General features: G+C 43.6%; 1 protein-coding gene across 1 annotated transcript in view; it reads right to left on the bottom strand.

Moving 5' to 3' along the window:
- Positions 1-263: 263 nt before the first annotated feature.
- Positions 264-23175, bottom strand: part of SPMIP11 (sperm microtubule inner protein 11) — a 42306-nt gene continuing 19394 nt past the window's right edge. The window contains exons 2-4 of the mRNA XM_058309210.1: positions 3482-3604; positions 885-1029; positions 264-447 (exon numbers count right to left, since the gene is read on the bottom strand). Coding sequence (XP_058165193.1) covers positions 399-447; positions 885-1029; positions 3482-3604 — 317 coding nt within the window. The 3' untranslated portion in view covers positions 264-398. The remainder of the gene's footprint in view (positions 448-884; positions 1030-3481; positions 3605-23175) is intronic.

Here is a 23175-nt window from a genome sequence, read left to right as displayed (position 1 = left end):
TGTGTCTTCCCAGATCTGTTACCCTGACCCCTGCCGCCTGAGAGGTCAAGATGCCCCCGCCGTCCCCACCCCACCGCCGCGCCCACCCCACCTCCGTGTTGTCTCTCTACATCCCGGGCGGCTCCCAGGCCTCTCCCGCCAAGGTCTGCCTCCTCCAGGAATCTCCCACATACCTGCCTCCACAGGAATTTGGGCGCTGCTGCAGTGGATCTCCCCGCCCACCCCGCCACACCCATCTCCAGCGCACACCAGGGATGCCCGGTCCAATCTCTTTACTCCATCTTCTCACTCCCCTTCTCCCTGGAGGCAGCCGCCTGAACTGGGGTGCCGTCTGCCTCCTTTCCCCCTCTTTGCCCTCCCCCTGCGGTCCGTCTCGTCCTGCTGCCAACACAGCCTGCTCAATACAGGCTGAAGTTTCTGTCATTGAGAATCGAGTGGTCCATGAACCTGCAAAGGAGAGAGAGGACGTCACATTCAGCGAGGCGAGGCAGGAGCGGCTGGGGGCGTGGGGAGCGGAAGCCAACCCCCCAGCCTGGCCTTTCTGCTCAGTGCGGAACCGGGCGGGCTGGTGGCGGAAACTGGTGCCACTGCCCCTGGGGGGGGGTGGAGGGTGGGGAACAGACATCCCCGGGCTCCCACAGGAGTGCTGGCATCTCCGGCCTGCTCAGAAGCCTCTTACACACAAGGGGAGGTACAAAGACACGGACAGGCTTTAGCTCCTTTGGATGCCACCCCTGCCCGGATTCCAGTGCCAGCTTTGCCTGGTAGTGCCCAAACCTCTCCTCCTCCTCCCTAACTCTGAACAGAGATGAAACAGTCGCTAAGGATTTAAGTGAGGGGAGAGGTTACTTCCCTTGTTCTCCCCACCCGAGCGCCAGCTTGACCTGGTCATTGGGCTTTTAATGAGACAGTGGCGGCGGCTCCGGATCCACGGCATGGATTCCTCTGGGCGCGCTCCTGGCTCGTGGGACCTCCAGAAGCTGAAGTTCTGGGCATCGGTCAGGGGGACCCTGAAGACCTGGTTGGGGACTGAACGGGTTGGGGGAAGAGCAGGTTATCACATTTCTGGGCTCTGCTCCCACACTGCCTCCGGGCAGCATAAGCTTTACCCCACCTGCAGCCGGGCCTGACCAGGTGCTGAGAGGTCCTGGGAATATGGTCACGGCGCCCTGCCTCCCTTCCGGATTCCTGTGTCTCACACCCTCCGTGATCAGGTGACTCAGTCTTGGTTCTCCCTGCTGCTGCTAAGAGAGCTCTCCCTGTGTGCTGATCCAGTGGAAAAACAAGTGGTCAACCCACTGGGGAAATGGGCAAGACGGTGCCTACTGGTTCACTCTTTTTCTCTTGTTCTGGCCTTAATCATCCGCATTCCCTCCCCTTCTCTCTCAAATAATGCCTTCCTCTGCTCGCTCCAGGTGCTTCTCTGAAACTTAGCAATGATACCATCTCATATTCAGATACTCCTAAGATAAATCATTTATTCAGTGATATCTCTTTATCTTCTAGATGTTGTACTAGGTGCATTATTAAATGTTGACATAATATCGTACTACTCTACATGCTTTAGTTTTTGTATTTTTCACTATTTGGATAAATGTAATTATCTCGGCATATAAAATTTGCATATATGTTTTTTGTAAATTTAGGATTGTAGCCTAACATTCTGGTCTGCTCTCTTATAATCTTTATAAACTTTTTTTTGAGTTACTGTGGGCTGGAGATTGAACCCGGGACCTGCTATGCAGGAAGGTGACTCTCAACCACTGAGCCACATTGGCTCCCTCGAGGTGGTTTTTTCCCTTTGTTTGCTTATTGTTTTTGTTTCTGGGAGGCACTAGACACCGAACCTGGGACCTCCCATGTGGAAAGCAGGTGCTCAACCACTTGAGCCACGTCCACTCCCAAACATAATTTTTAAAAAATCCATAATATTCCATTGAGTAGATGTTATCTTTTAGATTTAGCTGCTTTCCTATTAAATCGATAAGCTTTTAAAAAAGTTTTGCTGGGAAACAGACGTGGCTCAAGCAGTTGGGCTACCGTTTACCATATGGGAGGTCCAGGGTTTGATGTGTGGCCAGCTTGCCTTCTGCGTGGGAATGCCACCCTGTGTGGGAGTGACCCCTGCACAGGAGTGCCGCCCTGTGCAGGAGTGCCAGCTGACACGGAGAGCTGGTGCAGCAAGATGACGCAACAAGAGACCTAGAGGAGAGACAATAAGAGACAGCAGAAGTGCTGAGGTGGCACAAGAGAGTGATCTCTCTTCCACTCTGGAAGGTCCCAGGATCGATTCCCAAAGCTGCCTAATGAGAATACAAGCAGACACAGAAGAACACACAGTGAATGGACACAGAGAGCAGTCGATGGGGGGGAGGGAGGAGGAGAAATAAATATCATAAATCTTTAAAAATAAAGGTTTGCTATTAGCAATACCTTTTGGATACTCATCTTCATGCATATGCCTTTTTTTTATTTCTGAAAGTCTTTTATTTTTTTAAACTTTAAATTATGAGATAATTGTAGACTCACATGCAGTTGTAAGAAATAATACAGAGAGATCCTGTGTACTCTTCATCCATTTCCCCCCCCAAAGATTATATCTTGAAAAACATAATACGATATCGCAACCAGGATATTGGCATATCGATACAGAACAGTTTCATCCCCACAGGGTCCTCATTTGCCCTTTTATAGCCACAACCTCCCACTAGGCGATCAATAATCTAGTCTATAACTTTGTCATTTTAAGAATGTTACATAAATGGAATCATACAGTATGTGATCTTTTTGGGAGCTTCATGATATTTAGTGTTTCAATCCCTGGAGATTCATTCAAGTTTCTTGCATGTATCAGTGGTTTGCCCCAGATGTTTTTTAAAATGTACATTTCCTCTGACTTTCACAACAACGTTAATGAGTATTATTCCCATTTCCGGACAGTCCAGAGACGTCGAGTGGTTAAAAGGAACTTGCGAGAGGTTACATGGCTAGTTGGGCTAAACTCGGTTCAGTCAAATTCTAAGACGAGTGCTTGGTATTCTGCCCCTCACAGGGACAGCAAATGATAATTTGCAAAGTGCTTTTCTAAATTATCTCACTTTCGGCTTGATCCTCACAATGGTCCTGTGAAATTAGTAGAGCAGGCATTTTCTCCCTTGCTCTCTTGCTCTCTCTGTGTGTGTCTGTGTTCAACAAATGAGGAAGCAGGTTAATAAAGAATAAGTGACTTACCAAGGGGAGACATTTAAAAAGAGGCAAAATTAAGACTCAAACCTGGATCTTCTGCTTCCCAGTCTGATTCCATTTTTAGTTGATCATGCTCACCTCACCCCAAGTCTACTTTCCTCTTGTCTTCTCTGCATCTCTTCTTGGTTCTTACTTTTTCCTACCCTATAACCGTGCCCCACTGCATGCCAGTCATTCTTTAGGAATTTAGGCATATCTGTTCTGCCCAGCATGGTGCCCACTCTAAAGTACTTACATGTCTTTAACAACACCTTCCGTACAGCTTCGTGGTATCTTGTGTGGCTGTTCTGGTGCACGGAATAATTTCCATCTTCTGAGATAATGGGGGGAAGCCTCGTGGGCACCGGTTCCTTCTTGTCTGAAATGAGAGGAGACTTACTCTCAGTTCTTGGCAAATGGGGCTATTTGATTCTGTCTCTCTGGTCTCCATGCCAAGCAGACACATGGCAGAGCTCTCTCCCAGCCACTCACATCTGGCCCCCAAGATCTCAGGAGTCAAATTGCAATGCCTGTGACAGAGGGGAGGGAGGGTGAACTCAGGGATCATGAGACCTCCCTCAACACTCTCGCACTTCTGTTTGACTCTGTTTTTTTTTTTTTTTAATTTTAATTTTTATTCCTGGCCTTTGAGTGACCTACTCCTGGAATCAGAATATTGGACAGATACTCAGGGTTGATGTAGGTGAAAAATCCTCTTTATCTAGGTGGACACTTCTTTTCTGGGATTGGCACACCTGCAAAGCTTCAACTGGTCTAACAGAAGAAGTCATGTTTGACCTTGGAGGAAGTAAAATAGACTTCATGGGACAGAGTAGTATCACAAAGAAGATTTCAGGCAGCAGGAGGGCAAGTGTGTTAGAACTTTATTAAAGGCTTCAGAGAGCTTATTATTGATTTGGAGCCTGGAGTGCTGGGTGAAGTTGGAGAGGGACGGGACGGGGCTGGAAGGGTAGTATGGGGAAACGGACTTTGGCCCAGTGGTTAGGGCGTCCGTCTACCATATGGGAGGTCTGCGGTTCAAACCCCAGGCCTCCTTGACCCGCGTGGAGCTGGCCATGCGCAGTGCTGATGCGCGCAAGGAGTGCCGTGCCACGCAAAGGGTGTCCCCCGCGTGGGGGAGCCCCACGAGCAAGGAGTGCGCCTGTGAGGAGAGCCGCCCAGCGTGAAAAGAAAGTGCAGCCTGCCCAGGAATGGCGCCGCCCACACTTCCCGTGCCGCTGACGACAACAGAAGCGGACAAAGAAACAAGACGCAGCAAATAGACACCAAGAACAGACAACCAGGGGAGGGGGGGCAATTAAATAAATAAATAAATCTTTAAAAAAAAAAAAAAAAAGGGTAGTATGGTGACTACCTAGCATCTGAAGCCCCTTCTTATATTTGGGAATTCCCTCTTATGAGGCAAAACCTTACTGTGGAGGCTGAAAAGACTGGATCTTCCTTACCCAGCCCCTCTTACAGCTAGGGATGGGCAAAAAATATTGGTTGGCCAAACACGTCTGTTCCAGATTTTGAATCAAAGATGAAGTTACAAATGAGCAGGTCCACGGGAAGCGGACTTGGCCCAGCGGTTGGGGCGTCCGCCTACCACATGGAAGGTCCGCGGGTCAAACTCCTTGGCCCATGTGGAGCTGGCCCATGCGCAGTGCTGATGCGCACAAGGAGTGCCCTGCCACGCAGGGGTGTCCCCGCATAGGGGAGCCCCACGCGCAAGGAGTGCACCCCATAAGGAGAGCCGCCCAGCGCGACAGAAAGTGCAGCCTGCCCAGGAATGGGGCTGCACACAGGGAGAGCTGATGCAACAAGATGATGCAACAAAAAGAAACAGATTCCTGTGTCGCTGACAACAACGGAAGTGGACAAAGAAGACACAACAAATAGACACAGAGAACAGACAACCGGGGTGGGGGGGAAGGGGAGAGAAATAAATAAATAAATCTTTAAACAACAACAACAACAACAAATGAGCAGGTCCTTGTAAAGTATTTTCTAGTGATGGGAAGTGGCAGCAGTGAAGCTGCATCTTGTTGCCAAGGGCATCCAGAGCCCAGTGTCCTTGGTGCCGGCGGTGCCCACCACAGTGTTGAATGTACTTGTGTCCATGCCAGGCAAGGTCTGTGATGTGATTCTGGGCATTGTTTCTGTTACTGTTCCCCAAGCTCAGTTCTCTTTTCCTCCCACAGCTTTTATGTGCTCCCCAATTTTCTCTTAATAAACTCATATTCTGCTTAAATAAGCTAGATTTGGCTTACAGCTCAGAATCCTGAACAGCAGTGTATGGGTTTGAGGAAAATTTAAGATGCAGAAGAGCATGACTTGGTGAGGGGATGAGGAAAAGGGGGCTGGCTAGGGTGGTTCCAAGATTTCTGTCTCTGGAGCCTGGATGGTTGTTTCTTTCATCCATTCCATCCTCTAAGCCAAAAAGAGGCTAGGTCCCTTACCCTGTTTCCTCTAGCCAGTCTCAGATGCCGAGGAAGATCCAGCTCTGGATCTCATGTTTTCAGTGCCTCCATTCTGTTTTTCATGGAGTTGCAGCTCTGGTCCTACTCCCTCAGATTTTTACCTCTTTTAGTTACTGATGCTTGTCAGGAATCGGATGAGTTTGCCATTCTCCCTGGAAATTGTTTACTGAAGATCACTGACTCATCTCTGGTGGAGGGTTGGGATGCCACTTCTGTGCTGGAGTTCTTCTCCAGCTCCTGCTTTTCCCCCTTCTTCCTGGTTTGGCCCCACTCATTCATCTTCTCTGACTCTTTCACTCTTTTGCATTCCAATTGACATCTCTTTCAACATTCTCTATCTGAGATCATGCCACCATCAGCATGGAGCACTGTTCGAATTCTCTTCCCTGACAGTTGAGGACTTGGAGAGGTGGCAGTGATGAGTCCTGGTCAGAATATCTGGAAACCTGGACCAAACCAGAGGGCTGATGTCTGTTTCCTTCACCACAGATCACAGTCACAGAGGGTCAGTTCTTGGAAATTGTGTCATTTGAGCCTGGTCATGTGACCTCGGGCAAAGTAGGGGATGGCAGAATGTTCGTGGCCAAATAGATGTAGACCGAGAAGAAAGAACAAGTGAGACCTGGACTGGGAGTAATTATTGATCTGAGGGCTGATGACAGTGGGAGCTCTTTGTCTAGGCCTGAGGCCTCAGACTAATTGTCCTTAAGGATATTGCCAGCTGATATACTCTATTTTCTCAGAGTTTCCAAGTAGCAGGCTTCCAGCTTCCCACATGGATAGTTATTGTGTACTTGGAGGTGTGCAGGACAGTATCACCACTTGGATGCCTTCCTCCCAAATCAAGCACCAGTTGGCATACTCCTTGCATCAGTATTTGGCAAGCTGGTAGGTATTCTTGGCCATCTTATCTTCTACGAGTAGCCAAGGTTTGGAAGGTATCTGGAGTGGAGGATGGTGGGGGGCAGGTGAGAATCATGTCACAGATGCTGTGATGGCTGGAGGGATACAATGAGTTCTTTACAGGCAAACTCCACTGTGGGAAGGTGGATGAATCCATCATTTTGTTGGTAGAAGATACAACAGAGCTTCTTCACCCACCCAATTAATACCGCACTCCATATTGTGTTTGGTGGTAAATTGATGTGTAATGCTGTGAACAGCTTCTTCTAAAGCTGGGCCATAAATTGGGGGTTGCCATACGACCAAATTTAACGTGTTTTTTTTTTTTTTTTTAAGGAGGTACAGGGCATTGAACCTGGGACCTCATACATGGGAAGCAGGCACTCAAACCACTGAGCTACATCCACTTGCTATACAATCACATTTAATGATTTGAGTGGGCCATGAAGGACAGCTGGTGTGGTACAAAAGTAGCTAGGTGGGTCTTCCACCCATCCAACTTAATGGTGTAGTTTTCTCAGTATAACAGGCTTCTCAGGGCCACTGGGGTAGTCACAGAATCTTAGTCATCCACTGCTTCTCCCCTTTCCTCTGTTAGTTGGAACTGGGTCTGACTGGTTACAATGTTTCAGGTTGAATAATTTTTAGAATGGGTTTTTCTCTGCTGTTCTCAGAATACTCACTTCTGAGTTACAGAATTTGCATGGTAGTTCTGGACACTTGGTGCATAGTGGTGATAATATCACACACACATTAGTTTCAGTTGTCTTGGAGGTGGTTTTGCTACAAGCAGAGTAATACCACCTTGACTAAGAACTCATGCAAAATCGGTTAGAGGGAAAATGTATTGTTCATAAAAAAATGACTCCATATCAGATGTCGGGTATTAATCCCTTAAAAGTTGGCTGGAGCATTAAAATGCATTGAAAGTAGCTAATTGTGTGTGGAAGGTCTTCCCTGATGCAAGGAAATTGCCAGTGCTTTGGGAGAAAGTGGACATGCTGATCAGGAGCATGTGCCCAGGGAACCAGACCAATCTCCAGGGCACGTTTTCCACATGGGGTCACTTCCTTTGCCTCCTTGTCCAAAAATGTCTTCCTTGAAGTGGTGCACCTGATTCAGGGTTCTGAATACAGGCGGAGGAGATGGGCCATGAAACCACGGAGGGATTTAGTGCTAGCTGCAGACTTCCCATGTAAAAGGGGGTACATTGATTTTCTAGGAGACACTAAAATGAAAATAGCTAACACTTATTGAAGATGTTTGGCACAACTCCATAAGAAAGGCACTATTATTATCCTTATTTCACAATGGGGAAACAGAGGCACAGGGAAGTTTAGTGATTTGCCCATAGTACATAACTAGTTTATGGCAAAGCCATGATTTTAATCTAGGCCGTTTGGCTCCAGAACCTGTGCTCTTAACCCCCACATGAAACTGCCTCATGAAATAACCTAAGCAGGGGTTCCAGGAAAGACCAAGGGGCCAAGAAGGAAAAGGGACTGACATAACCTTCCTTTGGATGGATTTCCCTGTATCCCGCCCATTGGGGTACTGTTAAGGTGGCCGCACATCCCAGAGCAGCTTTGAGTTGGGTGGGAACATCATTACGCTGATCTGGGGGCAGAACTCTCCGCTCTTGTGTTCTGCTGAAGTGTGGAATGTCATTCCTATGCGGGGGGGGGGGGGGGGGGGGGGCGCAGAGAGAATTGGCACCTGGCAGGCCACTCTGCCAGTGGATTGGACCAGTCCGGGTGGGGCAGGCCAGTGAGGAAAGGTTGAGCCCCTGTGGAAAACGTGGCCTGTCAGCGGCAGCACAAACCGTCGCCCAGCTTGGAGGCGAGCCCACTGCCTAGGCTTCAGCAGGTTGTAACACGAGTAGCACTGATACCTTCTTCCCTCTAGTTTCGGGGGTAGGTAGAGGATGGTTGTCTGCAGTAGCTACGAGATGGTATGGGTGGTTCCCAAGATACGTTCCTGTAACTTCAGTCGATCCTCCATTTGGAAAGGCAGAAGGTCTCGGAGGCTCTGGCCAGTTCATTCTTGGCTGTTTGAAAAGCCAGAACTACACTGCCCTCTGCTGGACTCTAAGAGTGCCGTCCCCCAGTTGTCTCCTAAGATACCAAACAGGAAGCTGAGAGGTCCAAAGGACCTAGGAGACTGAGCAGAGGCCATTCCAGCCAGGGTGGGGAAAACTGCTCGGAAAGGAAGGCTCCAGTTAAGAACATAAGTGAGATGTGTTCAGCTTTCACTAAACACCTAAGAGTGTAGCCTTTCTTTGGAGAGCTTCATTTGAACTGGAAGGAAGAGCAACTCTGAAGACTTGCTGTTGAATTCCTCTGGCAAAGGGAAAGAGAAAGACAGCAGAAAGAAAATGGGAATGAGATTCCCTGGATGGGCATGGAGGTCAGTGTGTCTGTGGGTCTGTGGCTAGAGGGAGAGGTCACTGTATCATCAATGTCTCAGGGAAAGAGCAAATCTAATCTCCTCCTACCACACACCCTCATCCGTCTGTCTCTGAGACTTCTGTCAGTGGACAAAGTCCTGAGTGCCTGGACTTGAGTTCTGTGAGGGCTAGATTGATCTAGGGTGTTCATATAACAAGGCAAGGAATTGTCTCAGCAGAGGTCCAGATTAGAGGGAATTTGCCTGAAATCAAGTCACCAAGGGACTGTCCAGGTATGAAGTGAATAGTGGATAGGAGAGCAGGGTTCAAAGGGGGTGGTGAGATGGAGTCAACAAAGGAAAGGCAGGCATAGGGCTGTGCTCCTCTGGGCAGGACAGAGAAGGGAAAGCCTAGGTACTCGAGAGCCCGGGATCTAAACTGAGCAACCTCTGGAAGCTGGGCTGAACCTGTAGGGGCCATCAGTGGGATCAGGAAGGGTGAGCCTAGGATGGGAAGGAATCTGCTGGTTGGTGGACATGAGAGTTCTAGTCACTGGGCAGGGTTACTCTTCGGTGGGCAGCTTAGTTGACAAGGCTGTTTCAGGGCTTGGATGAAAGATCCTTTGACGCCAGTCAGCATTTTTTGTTCCTCAAGGAAACTTATGGTTAAAAATACTGCCTATCCTGGCAAAAATATCTTGGGTAGTGGACAAAGATATTCCAGCCCTAGTAAAAGTATATATTCCATATGTGAAAAGTAAATTACATATAGTTTATCCAATCACCTGTTCAGTTCTGTGTGTTAGGTATTATGTACATTATATACATTATTTCATTTAATCTCCACCAAAAAAATCTGTAAGGAAGGCATTATTATCTCCACTTACAGGCACTGTGTGTTTACTTAGTGTGACTTAGCTCCCTATCCCTGAATAACTTCAGAAACCTGACAAAACTGAGTTTCTGAAGTTGGGGACAGGCCAAAGCATGCACCTTTCCCCACATTTTCCTCTTTGGTTTCTCTATTTTGGCTCTTGCTCTCTCTTTACCAGGGAGGAAAGAAAGGAAGGCGGCAGAGACTGGCAGGATGTTTGATGTCATGTGTTGACACACCTCCGAGTTTTCATTATGACTATAATAAGGAAAGCTTGAGTGGGCCCTTTTGAGTAGAATGTCAATACACTCACACCTACTAGAAGAGAAAAAAAGCTATCCTTCTTCAAAGAAAAATTGTAATGACTTAAAAATATCATGACAGTAAGAGTGTTAAAAATGAAAGAGTGAATATTACTGGCTCATTTTTTCAGTTGCTGGTAGAGTCCTAGTGGAGGACTCAGTTAAGAAAGTGTCTGATAGGAGCTTGGAGAATAGGTTGATGTGCCAGAGCAGGTGGACAGAAAAGGGTCCAGCCATCTGAGTGAATATAACTAACAAGACCAAGTCAGCTAGAAAGAAACTGGGGCCAGGAAGTCATTCTGGAGACAAAGGTGGACTACAAATGAGAGCCCTACAAGATTGTCTGGGTTGTACGACTAAGGGTGAGCAGTCAGGATCTGTGGGTTCCTCGAACTAATAGATGTAGAATTTGGTGTAAGCAAGGTATATGTGGGCTTACTAGGAACCAAATAGGATGCTGGACTTAACCCATAATGCTTCCCCTCCCTTAAGGAGTTCTCAAACCAGTTCTGAAGTAGTAGAAAGGTTATGGTGCACAGGTCCCTACCTCTCCCAGCTGATCGGAGATTATAAGCAACCCCAGCAGCACCAGGATTCAAAGCCATCTGAGCTCTGTTGCATTTTTCTGTTGATACGTTAAAAAAAGATGAGAACTAAGAGGTTGCCTTTTAATTTAGCAACTTGTGGATTTAGCAATCCACTGGTGCCTGGATAAAAGCAGTTCTAGTGGAGTGGTGGGGGCAAGACCCTCGTTGGAGTGGGTTCAGTAGAGAAGGGCAGGAGAATTGGAAACAGCATGTACAGATAATTCTTTCGAGGTATTTTGCTGTATAGGTTGGCTGAGAAATTGGGGATTTGGGATTTTATTTAAGATGGCAGAAAGAAATTATAGCATGCTTGTATATAGATAGAAATGATCGGAGGTCATTGATGTAAGAAAGTGAGAAGAATTATTAGAGTGGTATCCTTGAGTAGGCAAGAAGGAATGGGATCTGGTGCATAAGTGGAGGGGTTGGTCTTAATAGTTATATTACAGTCATTCATTGTAATAGGAGATATACAGGCAGAGATGTAGGTAGATGGGTTTGGAAGAGCTTATAGAGGTTATCTTCCCATTGCTTTTGTTTTCTACATGAAAAAGAAAGCAAGTTATTAGCTGAGAGTGAGGATGGGGGAAGAGGTGTTAGAGATGTGAGGAAAGAGGCAAAGGCCTGAAAAGACTTCCAGGAGAGTAGGAGAGCACAAAATAAGGAACCATAGTTCTGATTTCTGATAGCCATGAAGTCCCACTTGAGTTTAGCCGATCATGAATTTAATGCGAGACCAATTAGCACAGTTGTTTTTCTCCAGACTGAATATAAACTCCTCTTTCCAGGAATTTTGCTGCAGTTGGGTGTGGGAGTGGGGAGAGGAGTGTGGAGAAAGAAAAAGGCACAATAGCTTGAGGGGACCCTGTGGTCAAGGGAGGTTTTTTGGTTTTTGTTTTCAGTTGGAAGAGATTATAGCATATGTGATGGGAATGAACTGGGAAGGGGAAAATAACTGGTGCTGCAGGAGAGAGAGGGGGATAATTTCAGGAGCAAAACTGTTGAGTAGGCAAGAGGGGATGGATCCATCACACAAATGGAGTTAGTTCATCCACTACACTCAAGATATTGCTGCAGTGTAATATTAGATGTCACGGTGGAAATTCTCTCCTGACGGCTTCTGACTTCGTAGTGAAATAAGGAGCAAGGAAGTTATGAGTTCATAGAAGAAGAGAGGGGTTTTAGAGATTCGAGGAGACAAAAGAGGTGGAATAGTTGCCTTGAGGAGTGGGAGAGGGTCTAGGGAAATCTCATAGGATTGTCAGGCAGCCCTATGTACCTGCTTGAGGTCAAGGAAGAGACAGGCAAGTACGGTCAGTCAGCTTTGTCTCGATAGGTTTTGCTGGAGGTCAGCACCTTTCATGGCCTTATACTGAGCTCCTTAAAGTCAGCGTATGTGCCCCAGGGCTTGGCCAGGTGGGCCCAGGCTTCAGCTCTGGGGTAGCTGAAGTAGCTTCAAGGAAATACTGGGAATAGACTATAATTATTATTGAATGGAATTTTCAGGGGCAAGTCTTGGCAAAGGATAGCCAAGTTGCCTTGGTGGAGGGGTTGCAGTGTCAGAAATATTGTTCTATGTTTCCTTTAGCAAAAAGGTTGTGGATGATAGGCAGAGAGCATGGATTTGCAAGAATTTGCCCAATTACAAATGCTTGTGTTTGAGTCTGCTAGGTTACCAAAATGCAATATACCGGAAATGGGTTGGCTTTTACAAGGGGATTTATTAACTTAAAGCTTACAGTTCTGAGACTGTGAAAATGTCCAAATCAAGGCAACATCAGGTGATGCTTTCTCCCCAAAGACCAGCTGCTGGCGATTCTAGACTCCTCTGTCATATGGTAAGGCACATAGCAGTGTCTGCTGGTCCCTCCATTCTCTTCGGGTTTTGTTGCTTTCAGCCTCTGGCTTCCGGGGCTCTCTCTCTCAGCATCTGTGGGTTTCTCTCTGTCCCCCTGTGTAGCCATCCCATTTATATAGGACTTCAGCAAGAGGATTAAGACCCACCCTGGGGAACACCTCAACTAAAGCAACCTAAAAAAGATCCTTAACTGAAACACCCTAATCAAAAGGTCCCACCCACATCAGGTTAACATCCACAGGCATGGATTGGTCTTAACAACATGATCTTCTGCGGTCCATCCAGCTTCAAACCTTCACAAGTATCTTTTCATATACTTATTGGCCAGTTCTCTATCTTTGGAGAAATATCTGTTTAGATCCTTTGCCCGTTTATAAATTGGATTGTAGCTGTTCTTTTTATTGTTGAATTGTTAAAATTCTTTATCTACTCTGGATAAAGTCCTGCATCAGATGTATGGTTTGCAAATATTTTCTCCCAGTCTGTGGGTTGTCTTTTTCACATTCTTGATGGTGTCCTGTGAAGCACAAAAGTTTTTGATTTTGAAGATGTTCAAATGATCTATTTTTGTTGTTGTTGTTGTTGCTTGTGCTTTTGATGTCTAAGAAACTATTCCCTTCTCCAAGGTCACAAAGATTTATTCTTATGTTTTCTTCTAAGAGTTTTAAAGTTTTAGCACTTACATTTAGGTCTACAATCCATTTAGAGTTAATATCCAGTGTGAGGTAGGAGTCCAATTATATTCTTTTGCATGTGGATATCCAGTTATCCCAATACCATCTTCACTGAATTGTTTTGTCACTATTATAAAAAATCAATTGACCATAGATGTAAGCGTTTATTTCTGGACTCCCATTTCTATTCCATTGATCTATATGTTTATCCTTATGCCTGTACCACACCATCTTGATTGCTGCAGCTTTGTAGTAGTAACTTTTTTTCCCCCCTTTTAATTAGAAAACGTGTAGGTTTTCAGAAGAATCACGCACAAAATACAGGGTTCCCATATACAACCCTATTATTATTTTAAAGCAGTTTTATTGAGATATATTCACATACTACAATCTAGCCAAAGCGTGCAATCAATGGCTTTTAGTATAATCACAGTGTTGTACGTGCATTCATCACAACAAAAATTTTAGAACGTCATTACTCCAAAAAAGAAAAATTCCACACCCCTTAATAGTCACCTCTTTTTATTTATTTATTTCTCTCCCCTTCTCCACCCCGGTTGTCTGTTCTCTGTGTCTATTTGCTGCATCTTCTTCTTTGTCCGCTTCTGTTGTTGTCAGCAGCATGGGAATCTGTGTTTCTTTTTATTGCGTCATCTTGCTGCATCAGTTCTCCGTGTGTGTGGCCCCATTCCTGGGCAGGCTGCACTTTCTTTCGCGCTGGGTGGCTCTCCTTACAGGGCGCACTCCTTGCACGTGGGGCTCCCCTATGTGGGGGACAACCCTGTGTGGCATGGCACTCCTTGCGTGCATCAGCGCTGTGCATGGGCCAGCTCCACATGGGTCAAGGAGGCCCGGGGTTTGAACCACGGACCTTCCATTTTGGTAGATGGACGCCCTCACCACTGGGCCAAGTCCACTTCCCAGCAGTCACCTCTTAATCCCACTATCCTTCCCTTGCCCTCCATAACCACTAATCTAATTCTATCTTTATAAGTTTATTTATAATTATGTTTTATATAAGTGGAACCATACAATATATTGTACCATGTGTCTGGTTTCTTACCCTTAGCATAATGTGGTGGGTTTTTTGGCCTGATATTAACATCTTGTAAGATTACCGTACATTTGTTCAGTTTCAAAGAAAAACAGTCTTATATATATAATATTACCCATATTCATATTTCACATGAGGTTTTACTATGCTATTCTATCCCATGTTACATTATTTAGCTTTCCTTTTAGTAATGTACATGACTTTAGAATTTCTCTTTCAACCACTGTCATACTCATATGATAGCACTGCTAGTTACAAATACATGCTTTCATCTTTTCTATTCATTTCCAAATATTAGCACTCAAACTTTATACCAATTCTGCACATGTTAACCCTCAGCATTCCATTCTCTAACTTCATTCTAATTTTCTGGTGACCCATATTCTAGTTATTTACTCCATAAGTTTACATAACATATTTAGTTCATAATAGCACAATCATACAGTATTCCTTATGTGTCTGGCTTGCTTCACTCAACATATTGTCTTCCAGGTTCATCCATGCCGTCATGTGCTTCAAGATTTCATTTCTTCTTGCAGCTGCCTAATATTCTACCGTGTGTATACACCACAGTTTGCTTATCCATTCATCAGTTGATGGACACCTCGAGTGTTTCCAACTTTTAGCAATCATGAATAATGCTGCTATGAACATATGTGTCTAAGTGTCTGTTTGTGTCACTGATCTCAGTTCTTCTGTGAAATGCCCAGTAGTTGTATTGCAGGGTCACATGGCAAATATATATTCAACTTCTTTAGGAACTGCCAAACAGTCCCCCACAGTGGCTGTACCATTCTATATTTCCTTCAACTGTGAATAAGCATTCCTGTTTTTCCACATCTTCTCCAACACTTGTAGTTTTCTGTCTTTTTTTTTAATAGTGGCATCCTAATAGGTGTGAAACGATATCTCATTGTAGCTTTGATTTGCATTTCCCCAAAAGCCAGTGATGTTGAACATTTTTTCATGTTTTTTTTTTTTTTGCCATTTGTCTTTATTCTTTGGACAAATGTCTATTCAAGATTTTGCAGATTTTTAAATCAGGTCTTTTGTCTTTTTATTATTGAGTTGTAGCATTTCTTTATATATCATGAATATTAAACCATTACTGGATATGTGATTTCCAAATGTTTTCTCCCATTGAGTTGGCTGGCTTTTCACTCTTTTGACAAAGTCCTTTGAGGTGCAAAAGTGTGTAATTCTGAGAAGGTCCCATTTATCTATTTTTTCTTTTGTTGCTCGTGCTTTGGGTTTAAGATCCAAGAAACCACCATCTACCACAAAATCTTGAAGATGTTTTCCTATATTTTCTTCTACTACTTTATGGTCTTGCCTTTTATATTTAGATTCTTTGGTCCATTTTGAGTTGATTCTTGTGTAGGGAGTGAGGTAGGGGTTCTCTTTCATTCTTTTGATTATGGATATCCTGTTCTCCCAGCACCATTTGTTGAAGAGACTGTTTTGTTACCTTAACATGGACTTGGTAGGTTTGTCAAAAGCCTGTTGGCCATAGAGGTGAGGGTTTATTTCTGGACTCTCAATTTTATTGCACTTATCAGTGTGTCTATCTTTATGCTAATACCATACTGTTTTGACCACTGTAGCTTTGTAGTATGTTTCAAGGTCAGGCAATGACCACTCATTTCACTCTTCTTTTTCAGAATGCTATTGGCTATTTGGGTGTACTTTCCTTTCCAAATAAATTTGGTAATTGCCTTTTCTATTTCTGCAAAGCAGGCTGTTGGAATTTTGATTGATATTGCTTTGAATCTATAGATCAGTTTTGTTACAATGGACATCTTCATGATATTTAGTCTTCCAATCCAAGAACACAGAGTGTCTTAAGTCTTCTTTGATTTCTTTTAGCATTGTTTTGTAGTTTTCTGCTTATAGGTCCTGTACTTCTTTGGTTGAATTGATTCCTAGGTACTTGAGTCTTTTTGTTGTTACTGTACGTGGAATTTTTTTCCTGATTTCCTCCTTAGAGTGTTCAATACTGGTTTACAAAAAAAAAATTACTGATTTTTGTGAATTGATCTTGTATCCTGCCACTTTGCTAAACTCATTTATTAGCTCAAGTAGCTTTGTGGTAGACATTTCAGAATACTCTAAATGTAGGATCATGTCATCTGTGAATAGCAAGAATTTTACTTCCTCTATTCCTATTTGGATACCTCAATTTTTCTTTTTTCTTTGCTTTAGCTAGAATTTCTAGCATAATACTGAATAATAGTGGCAATAGTGGGCATCCTTGTCTTGTTCCTGATCTTAGAGGCAAGGCTTTCAATTTTCCCCACTGAGTACAATGTTGGCTGTGGGTTTTTCATATTTACCCTTTATCATATTGAGGAATTTTCCTTCTATTCCTATCTTTTGAAGTGTTTTTATCCAGAAATTTGCTAGATTTTGTTGAATGCCTTTTCTGTATCAATCGAGATGATTGTATGTTTTTTCCCTTCAATTTGTTAATGTGGTGTATTATGTTAATTGATTTTCTTATGTTAAGCCACCCTTGCACACCAGGAATAAATCCCACTTGGTCATGGTATATAATTCTTCTGCTATGCTATTGGATTCTATTTGCAAGTATTTTGTTGAGGATTTTTACATCTATTTTCATTAGAGAGAGTGGTCTTAATTTTCTTTTCTTGTAGTATCTTTATCTGGCTTTGGTATTAGGGTGATGTTGGCTTCATAAAATGTGTATAGTAATTCCCCCTCCTCTTCAATTTTTTAGAAGAGTTTAAACAGGATTGGTGTTAATTTTTCTTGAAATGCTTGGCAGAATTCACCTGTGAAGCCATCTTCTTTGGACTTTTCTTTCTTGGGAGATTTTTGATGTCTGAATAAATTTCTTTAAATGTGATTATTTTATTAAGTTATTTTATTTCTTGTAGAGTCAATGTAGATTGTTTGTGCATTTCTAGGAATTTGTCCATTTTATCTAGGGTGTCTCTTTTGTTGGCATACAGTTTCTCTTATGATCCTTTTTATTCTTGTGGCAGCAGTTATAGGTTCCCCCCTTTCATTTCTGACTTTATTTGCATCATCTTTTTCTCCTCGTCAATTTTATTGATCTCAAAGAATTGGTCTTGGTTTTTTTTGCTTTTTCCTATTGTTTTTGTCCTCAGTTTCATTTATTTTTCTCTAGTCTTTATTATTTTTTTCCTTATACTTGCTTTGGTATTGGTTTGCTGTTCTTTTTCTAGTTTCTCCAGTTATTTGGTTAGATCTTTGATTTTGGTTCTTCTTTTTTAATATAGGCTTTCAGTACTATAAATTTCCCTCTCTGCACTGCCTATGCTATATCCCGTAAGTTTTGATAAGTTGTGTTCTTGTTTTCATTCATCTCACTATACTTTCTAATTTCACTTACAATTTCTTCTTTGACCCACTGATTGTTTAGAAGTGTGTTGTTTAGCCTCCACACATTTGCAAAATTTCCCCTTTTCTAGTCTATTATTTATTTCTAGCTCCATTGCATTATGACCTGAGAAGGTGCTTTGTATAATTTCAATATTTTTACATTTATTGACACCTGCCTGCTGACCTAACATGTGGTCTATTCTGGAGAAAGATCCATGACTCCTTGAAAAGAATGTATAACCTGCTGATTTGGAATGCAACGTTCTGTATATGTCTGTAGGTATAGCTTGTTTAACATAGTGTTCAAGTTTTCTCTTTCCTTGTTGATCTTCTGTCTAACTGCTCTATCTAATGATGTAAGTGGTGTGTTGAAGTCTCCAATGATTATTGTAGAGATGTCTATTTCTCCCTTCAGTTTTACCAGAGTCTGCCTCATATATTTTGGGGCACTCTCATTAGATGCATGATATTTATGACTGTTATATCTTCCTCATGAATTGTCCCTTTATTAATATATAATGGCCTTCTGTATCATTTATATCTTTTCTGCATTTAAAGTCCATTTTTTTCTGGTATTAGTATAGTTATCCCTGCTCTTTTGTGGTTACTGTTTGCATGGGGTATCTTTTTCCAACCTTTTACTTTCAGCTGGTTTGTTTCCCTGACTCTAAGGTGAGTTTCTTGTAGACAGCATATGGATGGCTCATATTTTTTCATCCATTCTGTCAGCCTATATCTTTTGATTGGAGAGTTTAATCCATTCACATTCAATGATAGTATTGTAAATACATTATTTACTTCCACCATTTTATTCTTTGGTTTTCATATGTCATATCTTATTTTCATTTGTCTTTTTACTCATGGTATCCTTTCCACTATTCTTGCCTTCAACGCTCTCCTCCAAGCCTCTCTCTCCTGTCTTTTTCTTTTGGGCTGTAAGGCTCCCTGTACTATTTCCTGCAAAAGTGGATTCTTTTTCACAAACTCTCTTAGTTTCTGTTAACTTGTTAATATTTTAAACTCACCTTCATATCTGAAGGACAATTTTGCTGGATAAAGAATTCTCGGCTGGCAATTTTTCTCTTTCAGTATCCTAATTGTATCATACCACTATCTTCTTGGCTCCATGGTTTCTGATGAGAAATCCACACTATTCTTTCTGGGCATTACTTGTATGTCATGGTTTGCTTCTTCCTCGCTGCACTCAATTTTTCCTCTTTATCTTTGATGTTTCACATTCTGAATAGTATGTGTCTTGGAGTAGGTCTCTTCATATTTATTCTGATAGGGATATGCTGTGCTTCTTAGACATGTAAATTCATTTCTTTCATGAGAGTTGGGAAATACTCAAATACTCTTTCTGTCCCTTTCCCCCTCTCTTCTCCTTCTGGAACTCCCATGACATGTATGTTGTTGCACTTTGTGTTAGCATTCAGCTCCCTGAACCCCTGTTCATTTTTTTCCCCCATTTTTTCTCTCTTTTCAATTTCAGCTGTCTTGTGTTCTGTATCACTTATTCTTTTTTTTAAAAGATTTATTTATTTATTTATTTTTCCCCTCCCCCCCGCCCCGGTTGTCTGTCTGTTGCGTCTTCTTTGTCCGCTTCTGTTGTTGTCAGTGACACGGGAACCTATGTTTCTCTTTGTTGCGTCATCTTGTTGTGTCAGCTCTCCGTGTGTGCTGTGCCATTCCTGGGAAGGCTGCACTTTCTTTCACATTGGGTGGCTCTTCTTACGGGGTGCACTCCTTATGTGTGGGGCTCTCCTACGCGAGGGACACCCCTGCGTGGCAGGGCACTCCTTGCGTGCATCAGCACTGTGCATGGGCCAGCTCCACACGGGTCAAGGAGGCCGGGGGTTTGAACCGCGGACCTCCCATGTGGTAGACGGACGCCCTAACCACTGGGCCAAGTCCGCCGCCCTGTATCACTTATTCTTTCTTCTATCATTTCAAGTTTGGTGTTGTACACCTCTAATGTGGTTTTTAAAAAAGGTTTATTTATTTCTCCCCCTTCCGTTGTTTTTGTGCTTGCTGTCTGCTCATCTTCTTTTTAGGGGGCACCAGGAACCAAATCCGGGGCCTCCCATGTGGGAGGAAGGTACTCAATCACTTGAGCATCTCCACTCCCTGCTTTTTGTGTCGCATTGTATTTCCTTGCTGTGTCTCTTTGTTGTGTCATCTCGCCGTGTCATCTTATTCCATTAGCTTGCTGTGCCAGCCCAGTCTTGTTCATCTGTCTTGTTCATCTTCTTTAATAGGCACTGGGAACTGAACCCAGGACTTCCCATGTGGTAGGCAGGTGCCCAACTTCTTCAGCCACATCTGCTTTCCTAATGTGTGTGTGTTTTAAAAGATTTATTTACTTCTTTTTCCCCCTTCCCCTCCTCCTGCCCTGCTGTTTTTGCTGTCTATGTTGTCTTCTCTTCTGATTTTCTCTCCTCTAGGATTCACTGGAATTCGATCCTGGAGATCCCTGATGTGGAGAGAGGTTCCCTGTCAATTGCACCACCTCAGTTCTTGGTCTCTGCTGCACTTCACCTTGACTCTCCCCTTGTCTCTCTTTTGATGCTCCATCATCTTGCCGCGTGACTCACTTGCACAGGCACTAACTCACCACACAGTCACATGCACTTACCACGTGGGCACTCACATGGGCACTGGCTTGCCATGAGAGCATGCTTTCTCTTCTTCCTCTACCTACACCAGGAGGCCCCAGGGATCAAACCCAGGTCTCCCATATGGTAGGTAGGTAGGTAGGTATGTGGCTCCATCACTTGAGCCACATCTGCCTCCCCCTAATATGTTTTTCATCTCACCTATTGTGTCTTTCATTCCCATGGGCACTTTTATTTTTCTATTCAGATTTTCTAATTCTTCTTTGTGCTTGCTCAGTGTCTTCTTGATGTCCTTTATCTCTTTAACCATATTGTCTTTTTTAAATTCATTAATTTGGTTTTGGAAATTTGTATGAATCTTGTTAATTAGTTGTCTCAAATCCTGTGTCTCATCTGGGGCTCTGATATATTCCGTTGCTTGGGCCATTTTTTTTCCATTTTCTTAGTATGGCTTGTAATTTTTTTCTATGTCTAGGCATCTGTTTAGGGTGATGAGCTTACTCTGATGCTCAAATTTTCTCTTTTTCATAGGAATTTAGTGGCAGAAGACTGTGCGCTAGTGCTATACTTTGATCTTTGTTCATCCTGTTCTGGATCTTTAAGACTGTCCCTGTTAGTTGCTCGGATCTGTGCCCTGGACCCAGTAATGGGTTGTAGACCCACTGCCACTGGGGAAGGAGACTGTAAAGGCCAGAAAAAGCTGCTCTTATTTACTTTTAATGTCCTCTCATACACTCCCTTGGTAGGTCAGCAGATGGTGCTCTTCAACAGGCCGGTCAGTGCAAAGCCCGGTGGGAGCTTGTTGGATGCAGCATGGACAGGGGCAAAGCAATAGAGGTTCCTGCTTGGAGGCCAAAAGCCTCACAATGCAAACTTTCTCAGAGGCTGTTCTGCAACCTTTGCTGGCAGCCCCCTCCCTTTTCCCAGGCAGGAAATAATTCCACTCCCCTCTGTTTTCTCAACAACCAGTCCCGATCAGTAGGGAGGGTGATGGAGAGGGTTGGAGCTCTTGAGTCCTGTCCTGGCTCCCAGGGCAAACAATGGCAGGGTCACCCCTGGCCTGGACGGGCTCCTGGTAAACAGCAGACCAAACCTGTGGGCCAAAATCTGAGTCAGTATTAGACTGAGTCCCTCTCTCTCCCCTTTCATGGTAGGGAGGGTGGATCTCTGTAGCCCCATTTGTCTGTAGAAGACAGCTGATGCCAGAGAATTCAAAGTTGTCTGCTTATAGGGTGGGGTAAGGGTGCTGGCATCTGCAGCAGTGCTTCCACGCACGGTTTTCCTGCTGAGATTCTCTTCTTGTGCCCCTCTTTCTTCTGGGTGGTGTCCAGATTTCCCCTGGAGTCCTAAACCTTAGGACACTTTTTTCCAGGTCATTTCTGCCTCTCCTTTAGATATTTTTCTTGGAGAGGAGAATCCCATGTCTTTATAATCTGCCATGATCTGGAAGTCCCAGTAGTAAGTTTTTGAAAATTGAAAATGTGAGCCTTCCAACTGTTTCTTTTCTTTTTCATGATTTTTGGCTATTCTCAGTCCTTTGCATTTCCATATGAGTTTAAGATCAACTTTTCAATTTCTGCCAGGTACCATTTTTTTTTTTTGGGTGCTACATTACGCCAAAGGAATTCTAAGAGTCTAAATTGTACCTAGAAAAGGATTTGATATTTATCCCTCTCCTGCATAGCAACTCACATACTGGATTTGGCAAACATTTACGAGTCTCCAACTTGGTTCAGGACAAGTTCATCTAAGTTTTTATTAATAATTCTTGAATATGTCCTAGTTTCTTGATGTATTTTAGAAAATTAAATATGAACAGCTCAAAATTATATACAGTAGAAAATTCCTAAAGACTCCACTGATAGACTTGATAGATAAATTTGTTATCCAGTTTCTCTGAAAAATATAGTAAATGATGCCCACAACACTCAAGTTGCTACCGTCAAGAGATACTCTCTAACATACTTGTATAGTTTTGCTCCACAGTTGAATTGTACGTTTATCAAGAGTGAGTTGTGGGGAAGCGGATTTGGTCAACGGGTGGAGTGTCCACCTACTACATGGAAGGTCCAGAGTTCAAACCCAGGGCCTCCTGACCTGTGTGATCAGCTGGCCCACGTGCAGTGCTGATGCGTGCAAGGAGTGCCATGCCATACGGGGGTAGCCCCCGCATAGGGGAGCCCCATGCATAAGGAGTGTGCCCCATAAGGAGAGCCTCCCAGCATGAAAAAAGTGCAGCCTGCGCAGGAATGGCGCCACACACATGGAGAGCTGACGCAGCAAGATGACGCAACAACAAAAAAAAGAGACACAGATTCTTGGTGCTGCTGACAAGAATAGAAGCAGACACAGAAGAACACACAGTGAATGGACACAGAGACCAAACAACTGGGGGAGGGAGGTGAGAAAAAAAAAATTTTTAAAAACCTTATGTTTAGAGAATAAATCAAGTTAAAAAAAAAAGAGTGAGTTGTGATTCCCCCCAATTTATACCAGTTTTACTTTGTGATTGTAATTTAGTAATTTAATGAAATATTGAACTAACACACGTACAAAAAATAGTTGTTTCTATTAAAACTAATTTGAATGTTTTAGAAAACTCAAGAAGGTGGGTCATTTTTTTAAAAAAGTACTGTAGAATTTTAGTTAAAATTATGGATTGGACTTAAAAAAATCCACTATTTTGCAACTATCATAGAAATAATTGATTCACACAGGAACCACCAATGGATACTAAAACCAGTGGGTGAAATCTTGATGATTAACAGAATATGTAGGGAAGCGGACTTGGCCCAATGGATAGGGCATCTGTCTACCACATGGGAGGTCTGCAGTTCAAACTGTGGGCC

The sequence above is a fragment of the Dasypus novemcinctus genome, chromosome 12, assembly GCF_030445035.2.
Source record: "Dasypus novemcinctus isolate mDasNov1 chromosome 12, mDasNov1.1.hap2, whole genome shotgun sequence".
In the NCBI taxonomy this organism is placed as follows: domain Eukaryota; kingdom Metazoa; phylum Chordata; class Mammalia; order Cingulata; family Dasypodidae; genus Dasypus; species Dasypus novemcinctus.
The sequence above is the reverse complement of the archived record's forward strand: the minus strand, read 5'-3'. Positions and strand labels throughout refer to the sequence as shown.